The 16,649-nt window shown below is 43.5% G+C and overlaps 1 protein-coding gene across 1 annotated transcript in view; it reads left to right on the top strand.

Annotated features, from left to right (window-relative positions):
• The window catches only part of TMEM101 (transmembrane protein 101), a 29,329-nt gene extending 13,367 nt beyond the window's left edge, over positions 1–15,962 (top strand). Inside the window, exons 3-4 of the mRNA XM_069237846.1 lie at positions 2,761–2,907; positions 14,359–15,962. Of these exons, the coding sequence (XP_069093947.1) occupies positions 2,761–2,907; positions 14,359–14,667 (456 nt within the window). The 3' untranslated portion in view covers positions 14,668–15,962. The remainder of the gene's footprint in view (positions 1–2,760; positions 2,908–14,358) is intronic.
• Positions 15,963–16,649: the final 687 nt, after the last annotated feature.

Here is a 16,649-nt window from a genome sequence, read left to right as displayed (position 1 = left end):
AAAGCCTAATACTTTCCTAACAACAAGGTACAAAATTTTAATTATTTGACATAGTTAAACCTTTGTAGCAGAGGACTTTGGTGGATGTGATCCAAAAGATGTGGATGGGATAATGATATCCATTTCATTTATAAAAAAACCCCAAAAAAACGCAGCACATTGTAGTTGTGTTTAAACGAAAGTGGCTACAGTTCAAGTAATGCTCTCCAACAATTATGTTCTGTAGCACATTTTAGGTCTGGACCAAAGACAGCGTTAGCTGTTTTGCCAGACTCATGTCTTAAAGAAAAAAACCCATAAAAGGCGCCTTTTTATTTACAAATTAAGCACTGCACAGCGGTGCTCCTGGCCAGGGCAAAGGCATCAACACCTTGCGGGCCCACTCCACTGTGGAAAAGTTTGAGTCTCTTGGGACGCAAGGTACTAGTTATCCAGTCTTCCAAAAATAGTTTTGCTGATTGTCCCTCAGCCTTTTCTGGGAATCCTACAAATCTGGGATTGTTACTCCTGGATCTCCTGTCGAAGTCCTCTATTTGTTCCTCCATACGCAACATGATTTTTTTTTTTTTTTTATAGTGATGGCACTATCTCGTACAGCACAGTCGTATCTCACTGCAGCGTCTTCACATTATCCTCTGTGACCTTGTCTGCCACTTTCCGAAGGTCCATCTGCAGGAGTTTAACATCAATTGCCAAAAGTCAATCTTGGTGGCAGGTTCAGCGCGGGAGCTGTTGATGGCAGTCATTGCATCCGGCAGTGACGGGCCTGTTCCGTTTGATAAATAGTACGGGTTTCTGGGTCTTTAGGCTCCCCATCTTTTGGTGGGTCCCCTGGTTGAATGGCCTGAGTGTAATTTATGATTTTATTAGACTGGCCAGTCCGAGTCACTTTGTCCTTCACTATGATTGTTGGGGCCTGGCCAGGGGGGCCATAGCTGTCTGTGCTAGGACCTAGCAGCTGCCTAGATACAGTCGTTTATTATCAGAATGTCAAAATGTGAAGAACACCCTTACCCCAGCCACCAGGGCTGTGATCCACTGGACATGGTGAGCACCAACAGTTTGTCCCTCAAAAACATTCTCGGGTTAAATCAATGCGGGCCTGCCAGGTGACCCCCGTCATGCCTTCCAGCCACAGGTATACAGGAACCCCAGGGGAGTTGCAGTGGTGCTTAGGGGCTCATCCAGCACCTCCTCTTGGCTTAAATAGTCTGTTCCTTGGGGGGGTTCGTCTACAGGTCTCAGCCCCCAGCTTTCCTCTGCGATACCCCTCAGAGGCCAACCAGTGCTCACAGGAGATCCAGGCCCCCGGGAACACGGCACGGCCGGGAGTCCTACTAGACCCGCGCCTCCCACACAGTCCAACTTGAAGCTGCAGTCACTGCACAGGCCTGGCCTCTGCACAGGTCTCAAGGCAGCCCCCCGCACCCCTTCACAGGTAGCTGCTCACCACACACCCTGTTCCGGCACCAGTGCGCAGCCCCCATCTCCACTGCAGCCAACATACATCAGGATGCAAGAAAGGTGAACAGCAGCGCTCCAGTTTTCCCTTAGTTGCTGGGGGCAGTCACCACTCGAGGCCCAGGTGTGTGGTCTAAGACCGGATTGCCCTGGCTTTAACACCAGCAGCACCTTGTCGATGGACCAGGATTCAGGCAGGATACTTCCTTTTCTGTCTCTTCTTCACGCTCATGACGGCCATGGCGTTTTGAATTGGCTCGCTTATGTCAACTGTTTTACTTTTCATTTTCAATTTATGTGGCAAGAAAAGTCCAGTTAGGAATTTACAATGCTAATAGCTCTAACTCGAGCAAATGTGAGACCCATTGCATTACAAATGCTTGTTTTACTTTCTTCATGTTTTCCCTTTTTCTAATAGTTCATAATTCTCTATAAATTGTCAAACTGGATTGATCACTCTTATGCAGCAATGTGCAGTCTTTGTTCACTCCAACTCATGTTGCACCTTAAAGAATGGTTATAAACAAATCAAGCAAAAATTTACCTATTGTAGGTTTCCTATATGCTTCCATTGCAGTACATATTTTTAGAGCGGGCTTCGGGATAGCCACTTGTTCATGTGCTGCAATTACCATTCATCTGATTTAATGTAGCAATTGTTACTGTCTTTTTAAGCTCCTAGACCACAAAATGTTTTTATTTAACTTTCACTATCAAGGTTGTTTCAAATATCCTGTTAAGTTCTTACTAGACACATGGAGTTAATCTTAGTCTTTCAATGCATATTGTTAGTTTATGTTATGACATGTGTCATAAAGTTATTTTCTTTCTTATGCACACTGATAATCCACTGTCCCCTAGCCAAGTAATTCAGTTTCTCAGGAGCAGTCTTTAGGTGACCTTTTGACAGTATTATAAATATTATTGTGATCAGCACCATAATGTAATTACAATTTTTGATCCTTCTGTTTGACTTGGACCCTCCTCATTTAGCATTTGAGGGATTTGCCTGGAGAGGATTCCATTTGTGCACCAATGTTCATGATGGTGGGATTAAAGTAAATTTGATTTCCACTGAGTCATGCAAACTGTGGCTTACTGCATTTTATTTTAGGGCAATATCTCTGGGTAAAACATGTTATGTTACCATGTAGTTTAATTCGTTTACCATCCCTTGGTGACTAATTTGTCAAATGTGCTAATTGTTCTTGTAATACACACATTTGTTCTTTAGACAACTACACCTGCCTTCTACATTACTGGTCATTTGCTAATGTATTTTCTTTTTCTTTTTCGCAGGTGAGAATGTATTCTCGAACAATCGCCATAATTGGCGGATTGCTGATCCTGGCTAGTGGTGCTGGTGAAATGTATCGTCAGAAGCCACGAAACCGGTCCATGCAAACAACTGGACAAGTCTTTGTGGGCATCTACCTGATTTGTGTGGTATGTAGGCATCACAGCCTGTTTACACTCTAAAAAGACATGCTAAAGATTTGAATTCCTTATTGCAAAGAACAAGATCAAACCTCCTAAAGAGCAGCACTCATCACCTAAACCTGTGATCTAAATGCAATGTGGCTTTTGCAGTTTAATTTCTGTGATGAATTGCACTTATCCATGAACTGTAGCCATCAAGGGTCTCAATTCTGAATAGTGTGACATTTTGATTAACCATATGGTGGGTGTCAACAAGACAGAATGTTTGGAACTTGACCCTAATTAACTCGTACGAAGCCCCAAACATTTTGATATAGCTCGGTCCTCAGGTGTGATTGTTGGTGCGTATATTATAGATTGTTTACATTTCTTTGGAGCTAGTGGCTTCTAAAAATGTATTCAGATACGTAGTGTGGGAACCTGGCCTGGTGTGTAGTGAGCACTTGTGGTGTTATCACCTTACACCAGGTCCAGGTATCACCTATTAGTGAAGTGTAGGCAGTGTCTAGGAAGCCCGGGCTGTCTAGAGGTAGCTGTGGATGAGCAGCCAAGACTTATCTAGGAGACATGCAAAGCTTATGCAATACCACTATAGTCACACAGCAAATTATCACATATGAAAGAACCACACAGTGTTACAAAAATAAAGGTACTTTATTATAGTAACACACCACTAGAATACTTATAGGCCGTTCCCCTCAAATGGAGGTAAGTACAAAATATATTTGTTAGAGGGGAACTGGAGGAACTAGGAACCCACAGAGGTGAGCACCAGAGTGGTGACCAGGAGAACAGAGGTAAGTAGCTGGTTTTCCCAGAGACTTAGAAAAAAAAAAAAAAGGGTTGTACGAGAACAGAACCAGGCAAGAAGGTGAATTACGGTAAAAGAGGACCTGCAAAGGAAGGGGACAGAGTCAATTCCACAATGGAGTGTCCAGTGGGGGCAGGAGCCACCACTCTCACTTCTGTGGATACAGAACCAGGTCGACGAGGGAAAATGACAACCAGCTGTAGAGCCCAGGTGCTGAAGAGGAGTCCTTGGAGCGGTGCAGATAGTGTCCTAAGTCATTTTTCGGGCCGCAGATGGTCAGTGGTGCAGAAGTACCACCAACAAACCTTGGCAAATGCAACAGGAGCAAAAAAAAAGAGATGCGAAGCTGAAGAGGGCAAGCAAGGCCTGGGGGACACGACCCAAGGAGGGAAGTCCGAGGTGACCCCCAGCAGTCTGGAGAGCCAACTGAAGTAGTTGCAGATCCACAGGCAACTCACTGGCAGCAGGCAAAGTAAGTGACAGTGAGGCCCAGTCATCACTCCTGAAGAGGAGTCCCACGTCATTGGAGCAGCAGAGAGGAGACTGCATTGCCGGAAGAAGTGCTGGAGGCCGGGGCTACTCCGAGCCTGAAGATCCCGTGGAGCAGGAACAAAAAAGCTTTGGTAGCTGCAAGATTTGCTATGCTCAAGGGTACTGTCCTGCTAGTAGAGGCAAGGGCTTACCGTCTCCCTAGTTGGACAGCTGGCAGAGAGAACCAAGGGGACCACTCCAGACCACCATCTGTGATGCAGGAACCATGTTGTTCCAGAGGAGAGCAGATTCACGTAGCCAGTCATCGTTGCAGTTGATGCCTGCAGATGCAGGGGAGTGACTCCTTCACTCCAAGGGAGATTTCTCCATGCTTCTTAGTGCAGGCTGAAGTCGTGCCGACCTCGGAGGATGCACATCTGGTCAAATGTTGCAGTTGCTGGAAGGAGCTGAAGAGACAATGTTGCAAAGCAGAGTAGTTGCTGAAGTTGCAGATTGTCGGTTCCTGAAGAGTCTAGTTGTGGTCAGAAAATGAAGTAAACGATGCAGAGGAGTCCTGGAGGAATCTTGCACGTTGAATCTGGAGACCCACCATCAAGGGAGTCCCTAAATAGCCCTAAAAGGGGGTTTGGTTACTTAGTAAGGTAACAACCTATCAGGAGGGGGCTCTGACATCACCTGCCTGACCTGGCCACTCAGATGCTCCCAGGGGCCACTGGACATCTTAGTTTCAAGAAGACAGAATCAGTTGGCCACCAGTAGGAGCTTGGGCTCCACCCCTGGGGTGGTGATGGACAGGGGAGTAGTTACTCCCCTTTCTTTTGTCCAATTTCAGGCCAGAGCAGGGACCAGGGATCCCTGGACTGGTGCAAACCCGTTTTTGCAAGGAGGGTACCAAATGTGCCCTTCAAAGCATACCAGTGGTTTTGGGAAGCTACCCCTCCCAAGCCATGTAACACCTATTTCCGAGGGAGGGGATGTTACCTCCCTCTCCAACAGAAATCTTTGTTCTGTCTTTTTCTGCCTGAGCTTATCAAGCAGTAGGATAGCAGAAGCCTGTCTGAGGGGTGGCAGCAGCACGGGCTGCTCGGAAAACATCAGAAGACTGATAGGAGCAATACTCTGGGTCCTCTAAGGAGCCCCCAGAGTGCATGGATCCATACAACCAATACTGGCAGCAGTATTGGGGTGTGATTCCGACCTGTTTGATACCAAACATGCCCAAGTTCGGAGTTACCATTATGTAGCTGGACACAGGTTATTGACCTGTGTCCAGTGCACGGGTAAAATGGCTTCCCGCACTTACGAAGTTCAGTGTAATGGAACAGGAGTTCGTGGGGGCACCTCTGCACATACAGGGGTGCCTAACACACAGGAACCTGCACCCTACTCTCTGGGCTAGGATGGCCTACCATAGAGGTGACTTACAGTGACCTGTTGTGAAAGGGTGCATGCACCTTTTCACGCAGGCTGCAATGGCAGGACTGCAGACATTTTGCACGGGCTCCCATGGGTGGCACAATACATGCTGCAGCCGATTAGGAACCTTTGGCCATATACTAGGAACTGAAAAGGGGCACCAGTATGCCAATTTTGGGGTGTGCAAAGTCCTAAGTGACCAAATAAAGAGGAAGAAAGCACAATCACTGCGGTCCTGGTTAGCAGGATCCCAGTAAACAGTCCAAGCATACTGATAGGAGGCAAAAAGTGGGGGTAACCATGCCAAAAAGAGGGTATTTTCCTACAGGTACTGTCATCGCATCTCCACTAGATGCAGCTCATGGCTCGGGCTGACTGGTCTAAAGCCAGATGTTCAGCAAGAACTATAAACGTACCTTTTTGAGGCACCACATTATTTGGGTCACATACAGACAACAAATGTTTCAAATGCAATCTGAGATTGACGGAGAAGGGTAAGGTTATTCTTCGGGTACCTCTCAATGGATAATTTTGTGTTGTCTGTATACCTGATGACTGATCAGTGGGTCTATCGGTTGAATGGAATAGTAAAAGCTTCTGAAATTATTCCTTGCAGGGCACAACAAAAACGTAATTGAAGAATTAACTTGACAACTGGTATTTTGGCACTGTGCAAATTTTTTAATTTTTTTTAAATGTATTTATTTATTTTTTTCCTCCAAAAATAGGTTAATCACTCTATCACACAAACCATTTTAATCATTAGACCTTTATAAGGAAGTGCTTGTTTAGGATATCACAGGCTGTGCTTTAGTCTGAGAGGATCACGCCTGACTTTACACCCCTTGTTCAGAAGGTTAAATATTTATCCAAGATCCTGACCATGCCTATTTGTGTTCTCTCCAATACAGACTCAAAGTGGAAATTGCATTGCTAAAGATTGGCTTTTTAGTATCTTTTTGCCAAAAGTCAGGTTTGAAACAGGGCAGAACTTTTGATGGTCCATGAGGATCATTATTTTTTTTTAAAGGGATACTGCTTTGAGGTCTAGCTGGTCGATGTAAAGCTTAGTCTCTGCTGCTGCCACCCCATACCATTAATGCTAGTGGCTTAAATGTCCTTGCACTATCTTGCATTGATGTGATGCTCCCACCGCCTTTGCTGTATATGTTTCTGCCTTGTTCTCTTGGAGAACTTAAGACACTTGGAAGCATACAAACTGTGTGATTCAAAGGCTTGCTGATCTCATTGGTTAGAACATCCGTGCTTTAGTTCAGAGATTCTGTTGTATAACATCCCTGTAGAATCCAGATAGGCACTTCGAAGGTTGACAATTCTCTAGATATGAGCCCCCAGTACTGCACACAAAACACAAGATATGGTCTCTAAAAGTGGCAATACAAAGGGTTAAGTGCTGAGAACTAGATAGTTCAGATGGACCCTTCAGGTGGACAATACACTGGCTGGCCTCTAAAGGAAGAAGAGATACTACAGACAAGATACCTTCTCAAAATATTGCATATGGGGCATGCAGAGGAAACAACCCAATTATAACTTTCCTGTAAGGAGACAAACTTTAAAATAAGGGAAATAGCATCAAACAACAGCCTAAAAGGGGAGTGTAGGTTTTGGATGTGTTGGAAAATGTAATCAGACAACCAACAACATGAGCGATTATTGTCTACTTTGTAGTGCTTTACTTCTCGGTATTGTCACTACTTGTAGAGGCTGTGTCCAGTGCATTGTAGCCTGATATGCTTGACTAGAGGGAATGAAATCGTCATGCTAAGTATCTCAAAATCAATGGACTGATCTCTGCTGGTGATGGGGGATAGCGAACACCTTGAATTGTGATATCGGTCACTACAGTGAACTGCGTATGCCACAATTCATTTGGCAGGACTGGTGCTAACTGCCCAGCAATATGTTGCCATCCATTTCAATGTAATGTATTTTGCTTGGTCTGGAGCCCCCATTTAAGGAATTGTCCAGATCTTGATGGCACACCTGAAGTATTGCATCTATTTTATTTTTTGTGCCACCTGTAATATTTTTTTTCCATTCTTTTTTTATTTTTTATTAAAACATTTTTATTGTTGAAACAATACACGAATATAGTGACACAGCAACAACACAGTACAATTCTGAGCAATAACCATCTCCCCCTCGTTTCCTCCTTCCCCTACACACGCACATCATGCATCTTGGGTGGTTGTGGTTATGTACTTCATGTGTGGGTGGGTCTGGTGTTTCCCTTTCCCACTTTACAGTGGAATGCACTTTCCTACCCACTTGGCCTAGCATGCCGCCTGTAATATTGTTTTTACTAGAGAGCTGTTTCTGTCATTTTTCATCTCAATCTATGGTTAATTTCTGCCAGATTATATTTGGTACTGGATACCCCATCTGTGTACTATTCAGAAGGCCAGGATTATTTTCAGTTTTGTAGGCCTTCTCTGTTGTGTCCTGCATGTCATCCGTGGCATACGTTGTCTGGTTCTGAAGGGTGCCACTGTAGTAGTATTCTCAGTTCTGCTGACACCGGCTGAAACCCTGATATGTGTGATGACTAGAATGTGGGCGAGGAAGGAACTGTCAATACAAAGCTTTGAAATAGTACTACAAATCTGATTCAGTTTGACATTCAACGTACAAATGCTTTATTCGTTTTTTGTAAGAGTACAGGAACAGCATCACACCATTTTCCAATTTACCAGCTGCCTTACATGGGTTGCTGACAGGAAAAGTGCTTCCATTAACAAACCTTATGGCGAATCCGTGGCACGAAGTAGCGTGACGCTGTAAATGTTAATGGATATGAATATTTGTCAGTGAGGTGAGACAGAAGAGTGCAGCGAAAGATGGTTGGGAGTAGGGAGAAGTTAGGATTCCTGTTGAGAATATGATATGGGGAGATGTTTAGATGATGCTGGGGTAGGTGGAAGGAAATATAAAGGTGAGGGTGGTGGAACATAGAGGAAATAAGTAATACACTTTGTGGAGTGAGTGTCTTTCGGAAGAACAAAAATGAATGCAGTAGTGTTGTGGCTAGCTTGCCTTAGGCATCTCTGCCAAGTAAGAAGAGTGGGAGCTGAAGAAGCCAGTAGGTGGAAGTTGGAGGGAGTGGTATCCGCTTGCTATTCACCACGAAAGGCTGTAGGGAAACCTGTTGACTGTAGTTAGAATGGAATTGAAGACGATTAAGCACTGAGGCAAGGCACTTCGATCTGAGATGCAACATAAATGCTGGGATGTTGAACAGCCTTTTCTTGGGGTCATGAGATAGCAGCTACTTGGGGACACAGAACAGAAGCACTTCAGTGGATAGCTGAGCTGCTTCATTTAGGCACTTTACTCTATCAGGGTGGTTAGCCCGAGTAGTCAAGGCTTCTTCAAGCAGCTGCTTTGAATCTCTGATTCATTAGAACATGAAAAATAATAGTCAATAACATCAATCTTCAGTGAGTGCTTTGCCTTATAAAGTATTGAATTTGACAGGTGGATAAATGGTTAATGTGAAAAAAAAAGGAGCACAAAAAAGGGGATGGTACACGTTTTTATAACCTCTTAGCAGAAATCTAATAAGAAATTAGGAATGGGTGGATTTCACCTATAGCGCCAAAATGTATTCTAGACTAAGGAATGGGTTGAAAGCCTTCTGCTGTGATGTCTGAGAAAGGCATAGCCATCTCAACACCACCATTTTGTGAATCACATTTCCCGCGTGCTCAGCAACATACATGTATACAAATGGGGATAGGGCCAAATGTGGTAAGGCCTGTTACAATTTAGAAATCTAAAAATTGGCCACTTGTGCCATTATTATAGTAATGAATCAAACTTACATGAATCATGCAACGTAATTTAATATTTTATGAGGTTTTACAAAAAAGCCCACTGTGAAAAATGTAATTCTTCACACATTCAATTCAGTTCAGATTTATAAAGCGCATAGCTACCCCAATGGGTTTTCCCAGTGCTGGCGGAAGATAAAAAAACAGAATTGAGATCTAAAAAAGTTAGGGCTTGAACATCTTTCTAAAAATCGCAGAGGAGTTGCATAGGCGGAGATTGAGTGGCAAGGAAATCCATAACTTCGAAACCAGGTAGGAAAAAGAGCGACCTCCCTGTCTTGGCAGTCTTATTTAGAGCTTCCTGATCTGAGTTACCTCTTAAGGATAGAGGGGCAGATCAGAGATGATATATATATAGAGGACCAGCCAGATGCATTGCTTTATACACATAACACAATGCCTTGAACTTTGTGCGTGTAGATATTTGAAGCCAATGCAGCAGGCGGAGACGCTGGGAGATTGAAGCATTGCGAGGAGTGTGGCATAATAAGCGTCCCAGAGCATTCTGAATAGCCTGCAGCTTCTTTAGCTGGAAATGAGTTCCACCGAGATATAAACCATTACTATAATCCAATCTAGTAGTGTTTTTGAGTGTCCAAAGGCAGGAACCATAGGATCTTTCTGAAGCATCAAAGCATGCCGCTAAGGTAGTAATTTGCTGATCCATGTTCAGTCTGTCATCCAACTGAAAGCTTAAATCCTTAATCACCTGACTAGGAGTGGGGAAGATATCCAGTTTCTCGGTGAACAGCAGAGGCCCACAGTTTAGGTTGATTGCCCAGTACCAGCACCTCCATCTTTTTGCCATTTAATTTCAGGCAGTTGCGCTGCATCCAGTCTGCCACTCCTTGAGACAGTATATACCATACTAGGAGTGGTGCTTTTGTCCATCCTGGAGAGCAATAGCATGATTAGCGTGTCATCCGCATAGGAGTAAAGGGAGAGGAGATTCATAAGGTTTTGCAATTACCTGAAATAAACGAACTTCCAGAAATGAGACCAGGATAAAGCTAGTCTTTGAAGCCTGATATCTGCTGATCTTTCAAACAGTGATGAGAAATGAATGCAGCACTTAAATCCAGGAGAATCAGAGCTGCAGTTCCCCATCTAGCTAACTCCTGCCTGAGGTGTTCAGTGATGACTAGGAACACTGTTTCAGTTCTGTGCTTTGTATCAAATCAAGATTGCGAAGGATGGAGTACTTTATGGGCTTTTAGGAATGCAGAGAGCTGGCCATTATTGTGGTTTCCAAGGATCGTGGTATAGGGAGGCAGTAAAGAAATAGGGTGATAGCCCGTTGAAATAGCTCCCAAGATTCGTTTTTTTAATAGTGGTAGAACCATAGCATGCTTCCATGCTCTATGGACCTTACTGCAAACTATGGAAGCATTCAGCAGATCAATTTAGACCAGACAGAGCATATCACTCACTGTGCTTAACTTATCTGGTGGTAAAGAGTCAGAAGGAGAACCTGATTTAATAACCTTTAATGAGGTCAGAAAGGTTGTGGTTTCTAAAGGCTGAAAGAAAGTGAGTCTCTGTGTAGACACTAATTGTAGTAGTAACTTATTCTAGGGGGGCTGAACTATCAAAGGTGGCATATATGGTAGGTACCTTATTACAGAAGAATTCCGCTAGTTCATTGCAATCTTTTATTTTTTTTGATAAGCACAGTCAATATGCTATATTGGGGGGGATCCAATAAAGATTTAACAATCTGAAATACTTCTTTCGGGGAGTTACTGGCTGTAGAAATTATTTTAGAGTAATAAACTGCATTTGCAGATCTACAAACCGTATGGAAGATTCTAGAGGCCTCCTTCAATCTTAATTTATCTTCTACTAAATAATGCTTAAGGCAAATGTACCGAAACATTTGCAGTCCTTCTTTAGGGCTAGGACTGCATCTGTAAACCATGGGGCAGGAGGACGAAAGTTGACTTTGCTTCTAAGTTGCAGCAGAAGTACTAAATTCAAAGTGGATTGAATCCAATGATCCACCATACTAATGTGTGAATCCACCAATCTCTTGAGCTTAGGCTGCGTATTTTGAAGTCAAAGGCTAAAGTCTGTGGAATCTAACATAGCCCATCTCCTAGAAAGGATCACAGGAGCTTGGTGCCGGGCATTGGGTAAATTGGTAAATATCAGGTCTAGGAGATGTCCTGCATTGTTTGTGGGTCCTTTAACTAAAAGATGTAGCCCCAGTGCTTTAAAATTGACAAATAATGACAGAGCTTTATAGCACTTTCTTTTATCAAATATTAAAGTCACTAAGATGATAAAATTTGCACATTTGAAATTATAGGGCGAGAATCCCTCAGCCAACCTGGAGCTCCAATTGCCCACAGGAAGGGCTAATGCAGTATTATGCGCAGAATGCTCTCAGAGGTTGGCTTTTGTAAGGAAAATGACATCAGGCTTATGGCACCGTTAAAAATAAAAATAAAAATAAAAAATCAGATCTCCAAGTGATGCTGCGCCAGAGAGCGGCAATTAAAACTGAAGAGGTGATAGATTGATTGCTTATTCCGCTCCAGGACATTTGCTCGAAGGGAGGCATCTACCTCCTCTGGCTCTGTGAGATAACTGCAATGATGACATCTTCCTTGAGTACCAGCAAGGGAGTCTAAACTAGCCCTGCACCTCCGTGCTGTAGTCTGCCAAAGTAGACACAGCTGTTCTCTTGCGTATGATATCCTCCCTGAAGGTATAGTACCAAGGTTCCAGGCCTCTGGGTGTGGACGGGCTTGCCTTTGGTGCGCCAGTGGTATCCTCCCTCTAAATAGCAAAAAGAACAGATGACGGATGGAATGCTAAACAATGCAAACCTTTACCCCGAGTCACAAAGATCTGGGTTTAATCCATCATGTTTTTTTTGCCCACCACGCCATCGCAGTTTGGACCAAGCCATATGCAGATCAGTCTTGACCCTGTTCCCAATGTGAACAGTCCAGCCTGAACTGCCAGGACAGGTCCTCCCTGAACTGGAATCAAGCATCCTGAGACAGATTTCTGGGTATCACCCCTCATCAGCCGTGCTAGCTTGAATCCAGTGGCGCAGTGAGCATGGAACTCACGTCTGGGCATACCTTTCCCCCTTAGGGTGACAAAAAGAACAGCTGATGGATGGAATGCTAATAATGCAAACGTTCACCCCAGTCACAAAGATCTGGTTTTAATCTATTGTTTCCCAGCCATATGCAAATCAGTCTTGACCTTGTTCCCCATGAGAACAGTCCAGCCCGAACTGCCAAGCCGGGTCCTCCTTGGACCAGAAACGAGCATCCTGGGACCGGATTCAGGGTATCACTCTTCAACTTTTTTTGGGTAGTTTTCTAAACAAACATTGGCAAAGTGAATATGTTTGATCTATAAAAGATACTGGTGATGTCAGTATGTTTTTAGCCATGTTGGACAGCAGCATGGCTGCTGTGCACAGTGTTGGGGGAAAAAACGCTCTCGCGTGGCAGCTTTCCGCTTCATAGCACTTAATATTTTTTTTTTTACTTTCAGACATGTTGCAAAGCTGCCGTGCTGCTGTATAACATGGCTAGAAAAACATTGACATTGCTGTTAGCTGTTGTTGGGGAGACCTATTGGTATTGCAAATGTTTGTTAGTTAGTGCTATCTACCTCCCTTTTCTCTTCCATGTGTTAGAGGGGTCTGTAGACTGTCTTCAAATTTTAAGTTATTTTTGAAAAGCACTAATAAGCATAATTTCTTCAGACTGTCCTTGGAGGGGGGCAACTGTGGTTATCAAATGGATAGTTAAGTGTTTGGAATGTTGCCCAACTCTCCCTGGTGGCTCGCTTGTACCCTGCCCACAGATACCAAGATGGTTCTCTCCTAACCTGATGCCCCTGTTGGTTCTGTAGATTTCCTAAAGGTTGCCTCTTCCTTTTTAGGCTTCGCCTGCACGCGCACTGCTTCCAAAATCGAATGTGAATTTAAAAAAAAAAAAAATTAAAAGGGGCTAGAACCAGCCCCTTACTTACCTGAACTTACTATTGGCATATTCCAACGTCGCTCAATTTCCTTGCTTCTGATTGGCCGGTACTTCGCTGCTTTCACTTCCTGCTTGCTGCTTTGCCGTCCTGCCGCTGTGTTGCCTCGGAACCAAGTACTCCTTCCAGACACTGCCATTGGCTAATGATCAGTGTTCTTCCACTGACCATATGCTACCAAACTTACTTTTTTGTTTACTTCCACAGTATACAGGGCTGTGTGAAGTACATCCTGGAGGTGCTTGGTCAGACTACGTCAATCCCCCTTCCCACCAGGCCTTCTCCAATCATCCAAGCTTTTCTTTTTAATCCCTCCCACCACATCGTCATAGCATTTTTATTTACTTTAAGCCATGTTGTACAGCAGCTCAACTGTCATGCAACATCTTAAAAAAAAAAAACAATGACACAGCTAATAGATTCAGTAAAGGCCTAACCTCTTGGCTTTGCCAATGCTTGTTTATTCCCTCAAGCCCTTAACTCCGTGGCTCTACCACATTTGCTGTCTCATAACCCTACCTCTGTTATTACCCAACCTCATAGCATTTAATGCACGGCTGGATGAACATTTTATATAACTCTGCAAGACTTGAACCAGTTACAGTTCACACAAAGACCTCAACCATAAGCATATAAATCTCTAAGCTAAATGAACGGGCATTTTTTTAAATACGCATTTGTTATTTCAGATATTTTATGTCACTAATATACATGCTAGAAAAGTTTATACACAAATGGGTTCTTTTTGCCAAATTATCCATATTTATGAATAGTACCAAGCTGCATCTATGCCAGGATAGTAAATAACATGTCGCAGTTTTACAACCCTACCTGAAGATATGTTCTCTTACATGCTAATGCTTTCATCCTCCCTAGGCCTATTCTCTGCAGCACAGCAAGGATGACCGCCTGGCATACCTGAACCACATCCTCGGGGGAGAGTTCACCCTGCAGCTACTCTTCGTTATGTATGGTCTACTGGCCCTCTCCTTCCTGTCGGGCTACTATGTCACTACAGCAGCACAGCTCCTCGCCATCATCCTACCTCTCAATATTCTGTTTATTGATGGGAACCTAGGCTACTGGCACGACTCGCACCGCGTGGAGTTTTGGAACCAGTTAAAGCTCATTGGGCAGAGCGTAGGCATTTTTGGGGCAGTTGTCATCTTGGCGACGGACGGTTGAACCACCGACAAGAAGTTAACCTGCCTGAGAAGAACTTTTTTTATAAAGTAAATTATGCATTTTTGTTTCTTTTGCAGGAGGGTGGGTGGTTTGTCTATGAGCCACTACCCTACTGATCTCTCTGTAAATCTTACTTATCATGATGGACATTTTAGTGCCTTTTAATGTTTACATCCAGTGCTCAAAGATACATATTGTGGGTCCAAAATTGCTCTTTCACTGTCCTTCAAATTCGACACCGCAGAGCAATAAGAGCGGACAGCATCCTCTACATTTAGTACCCTTCACTTAAAATGACTGCTCTGTGAGGAGGACATTGTACTGACTTAATCTACATAATATGTTTATTTTATCTTGACAGGAAGAACCACAGAAAAACTGTTAAGAATGGGTCTACATTTCCTTATTGGAATCAAGGTCTTATGTCAATTGTTTGTGAATTATTTTGGTGGGGTCTTTTTTCAGTTTGCATGCACCTCTTCAGCTTTGTCAAGAAATTGGGATTTGAATCATACAAGAGAATCTCCTTATTTAAGTGTTACTGTTCCAAATGGCTGAAGAAGTAGTGTGCAAGGCCCTGACTTGAGTTGTTTCCTTTTTCTACTTACTGGCTTTATTAAGTTAAAAAGGTGGAACAGTTCTAACTTTTCTATCCTGGATAGAATATCTCTTGGTAGACAGCGTTGCTTTGTCCTTTGCCTATTTTCCGTGTGTCACACCAAGCAAGCATTTAATTTAGCCCACGTGCAACCTGACTACATACTGTTCATTTGTCAGGCTATAATTAAAGTTGAGTCCTGCAAAGCCAACGTGATAGGTGCACTCTTTATTTTCAGAGTGAGACATTTTTGGAAGGCTTGTCAAGACTTCCGAGGACAGTAGAAGTGCAAAGTGAAAACTACCCCTGCACATACCTGGCTTTGTCAGTTGTTGAAAATTCACAAGCAGGTCCACCAGAAACATGATTGATGACAAAGTAATAGTGGAATTAGCACATTAAACCATGTAAAACATTTTGAGGTTTATTTCTTTTTTGTCGGTAGCGACTTAAAATTCTGGATGTTTGGCATGGCTCTTCTAGTCATTTTGGTAGGCTTTGTTCAATTCTGCTGCGAGTGGCTCTCGCAATCAAAGAATTGAGATCTGCATGGAAGTCTTCATCTGTTCACCCATTTGCTCATGTCTCTTTCAGGACGTTATGTTTTAGCAGGATTGCTGTTTTTTTTACTCTATTTTGGTGGAAATTATAATTATACATTTAATGTGACCGATCCTTGAATTAGACTGTATTAACAGATGGTTTTCTGCATTTCTTAAATTATTTTTGAGAGATGGTTTTATTGTTAGGAAAAATTTGGCGTGTTGGGAGGGACACTAACGGCATGTATAACCAGCCGCTGAGCAAAGAGGTCACAGCTTGGACTGATGATAGTTGCTAATTGTGGCATCTTGGCCACTGCAAAAATACATTCCTGTGCCACATCTGCACACCAGTAGTTCTCAGATGCAGAGTGGAAATGCAGCCATACCGACAAGTTCCTAGATCACATTTTCCCCACAGCTTGAAAATAGAATTCAATAACAAAAGAATTTCCGCCTTTGACTTCCCTCCCCCGTGGCCCCCACCCATTCCCACTTACTCAGTGGCTGCTCCAAACCAGACGATGGGGCGGACGTGACAGGAGGATATTGTCCATATTTATGCAATGGCAGCCAACTAAAGGTAGCCTGGTTATTGTCAACCTCTTCCCTATTGTCTGTGAAATTTGCTCTTGCGCTGTTCTTGGCCATTCCTTGAAACAGACTTCAGCAGGTGGTCACAGAAAAGCTATTGTCGGCAGCCGGGGAAACTATCTACCATGCCAGAGCTGGCCGCAGGCAGGAGCTAAGTGAGGTTAAAACCTTGAATCAGTCCAATGTAGTCAACTGTTATTGTTAATTGGTAGATGTCTATTGGAAGGTCTTGGCCACTATGTGGCTAT

This window comes from Pleurodeles waltl, chromosome 6, assembly GCF_031143425.1.
Source record: "Pleurodeles waltl isolate 20211129_DDA chromosome 6, aPleWal1.hap1.20221129, whole genome shotgun sequence".
In the NCBI taxonomy this organism is placed as follows: Eukaryota; Metazoa; Chordata; class Amphibia; order Caudata; family Salamandridae; genus Pleurodeles; species Pleurodeles waltl.
Note: the sequence above shows the minus strand (reverse complement) of the source record. Positions and strands in the feature narration are given on the sequence as shown.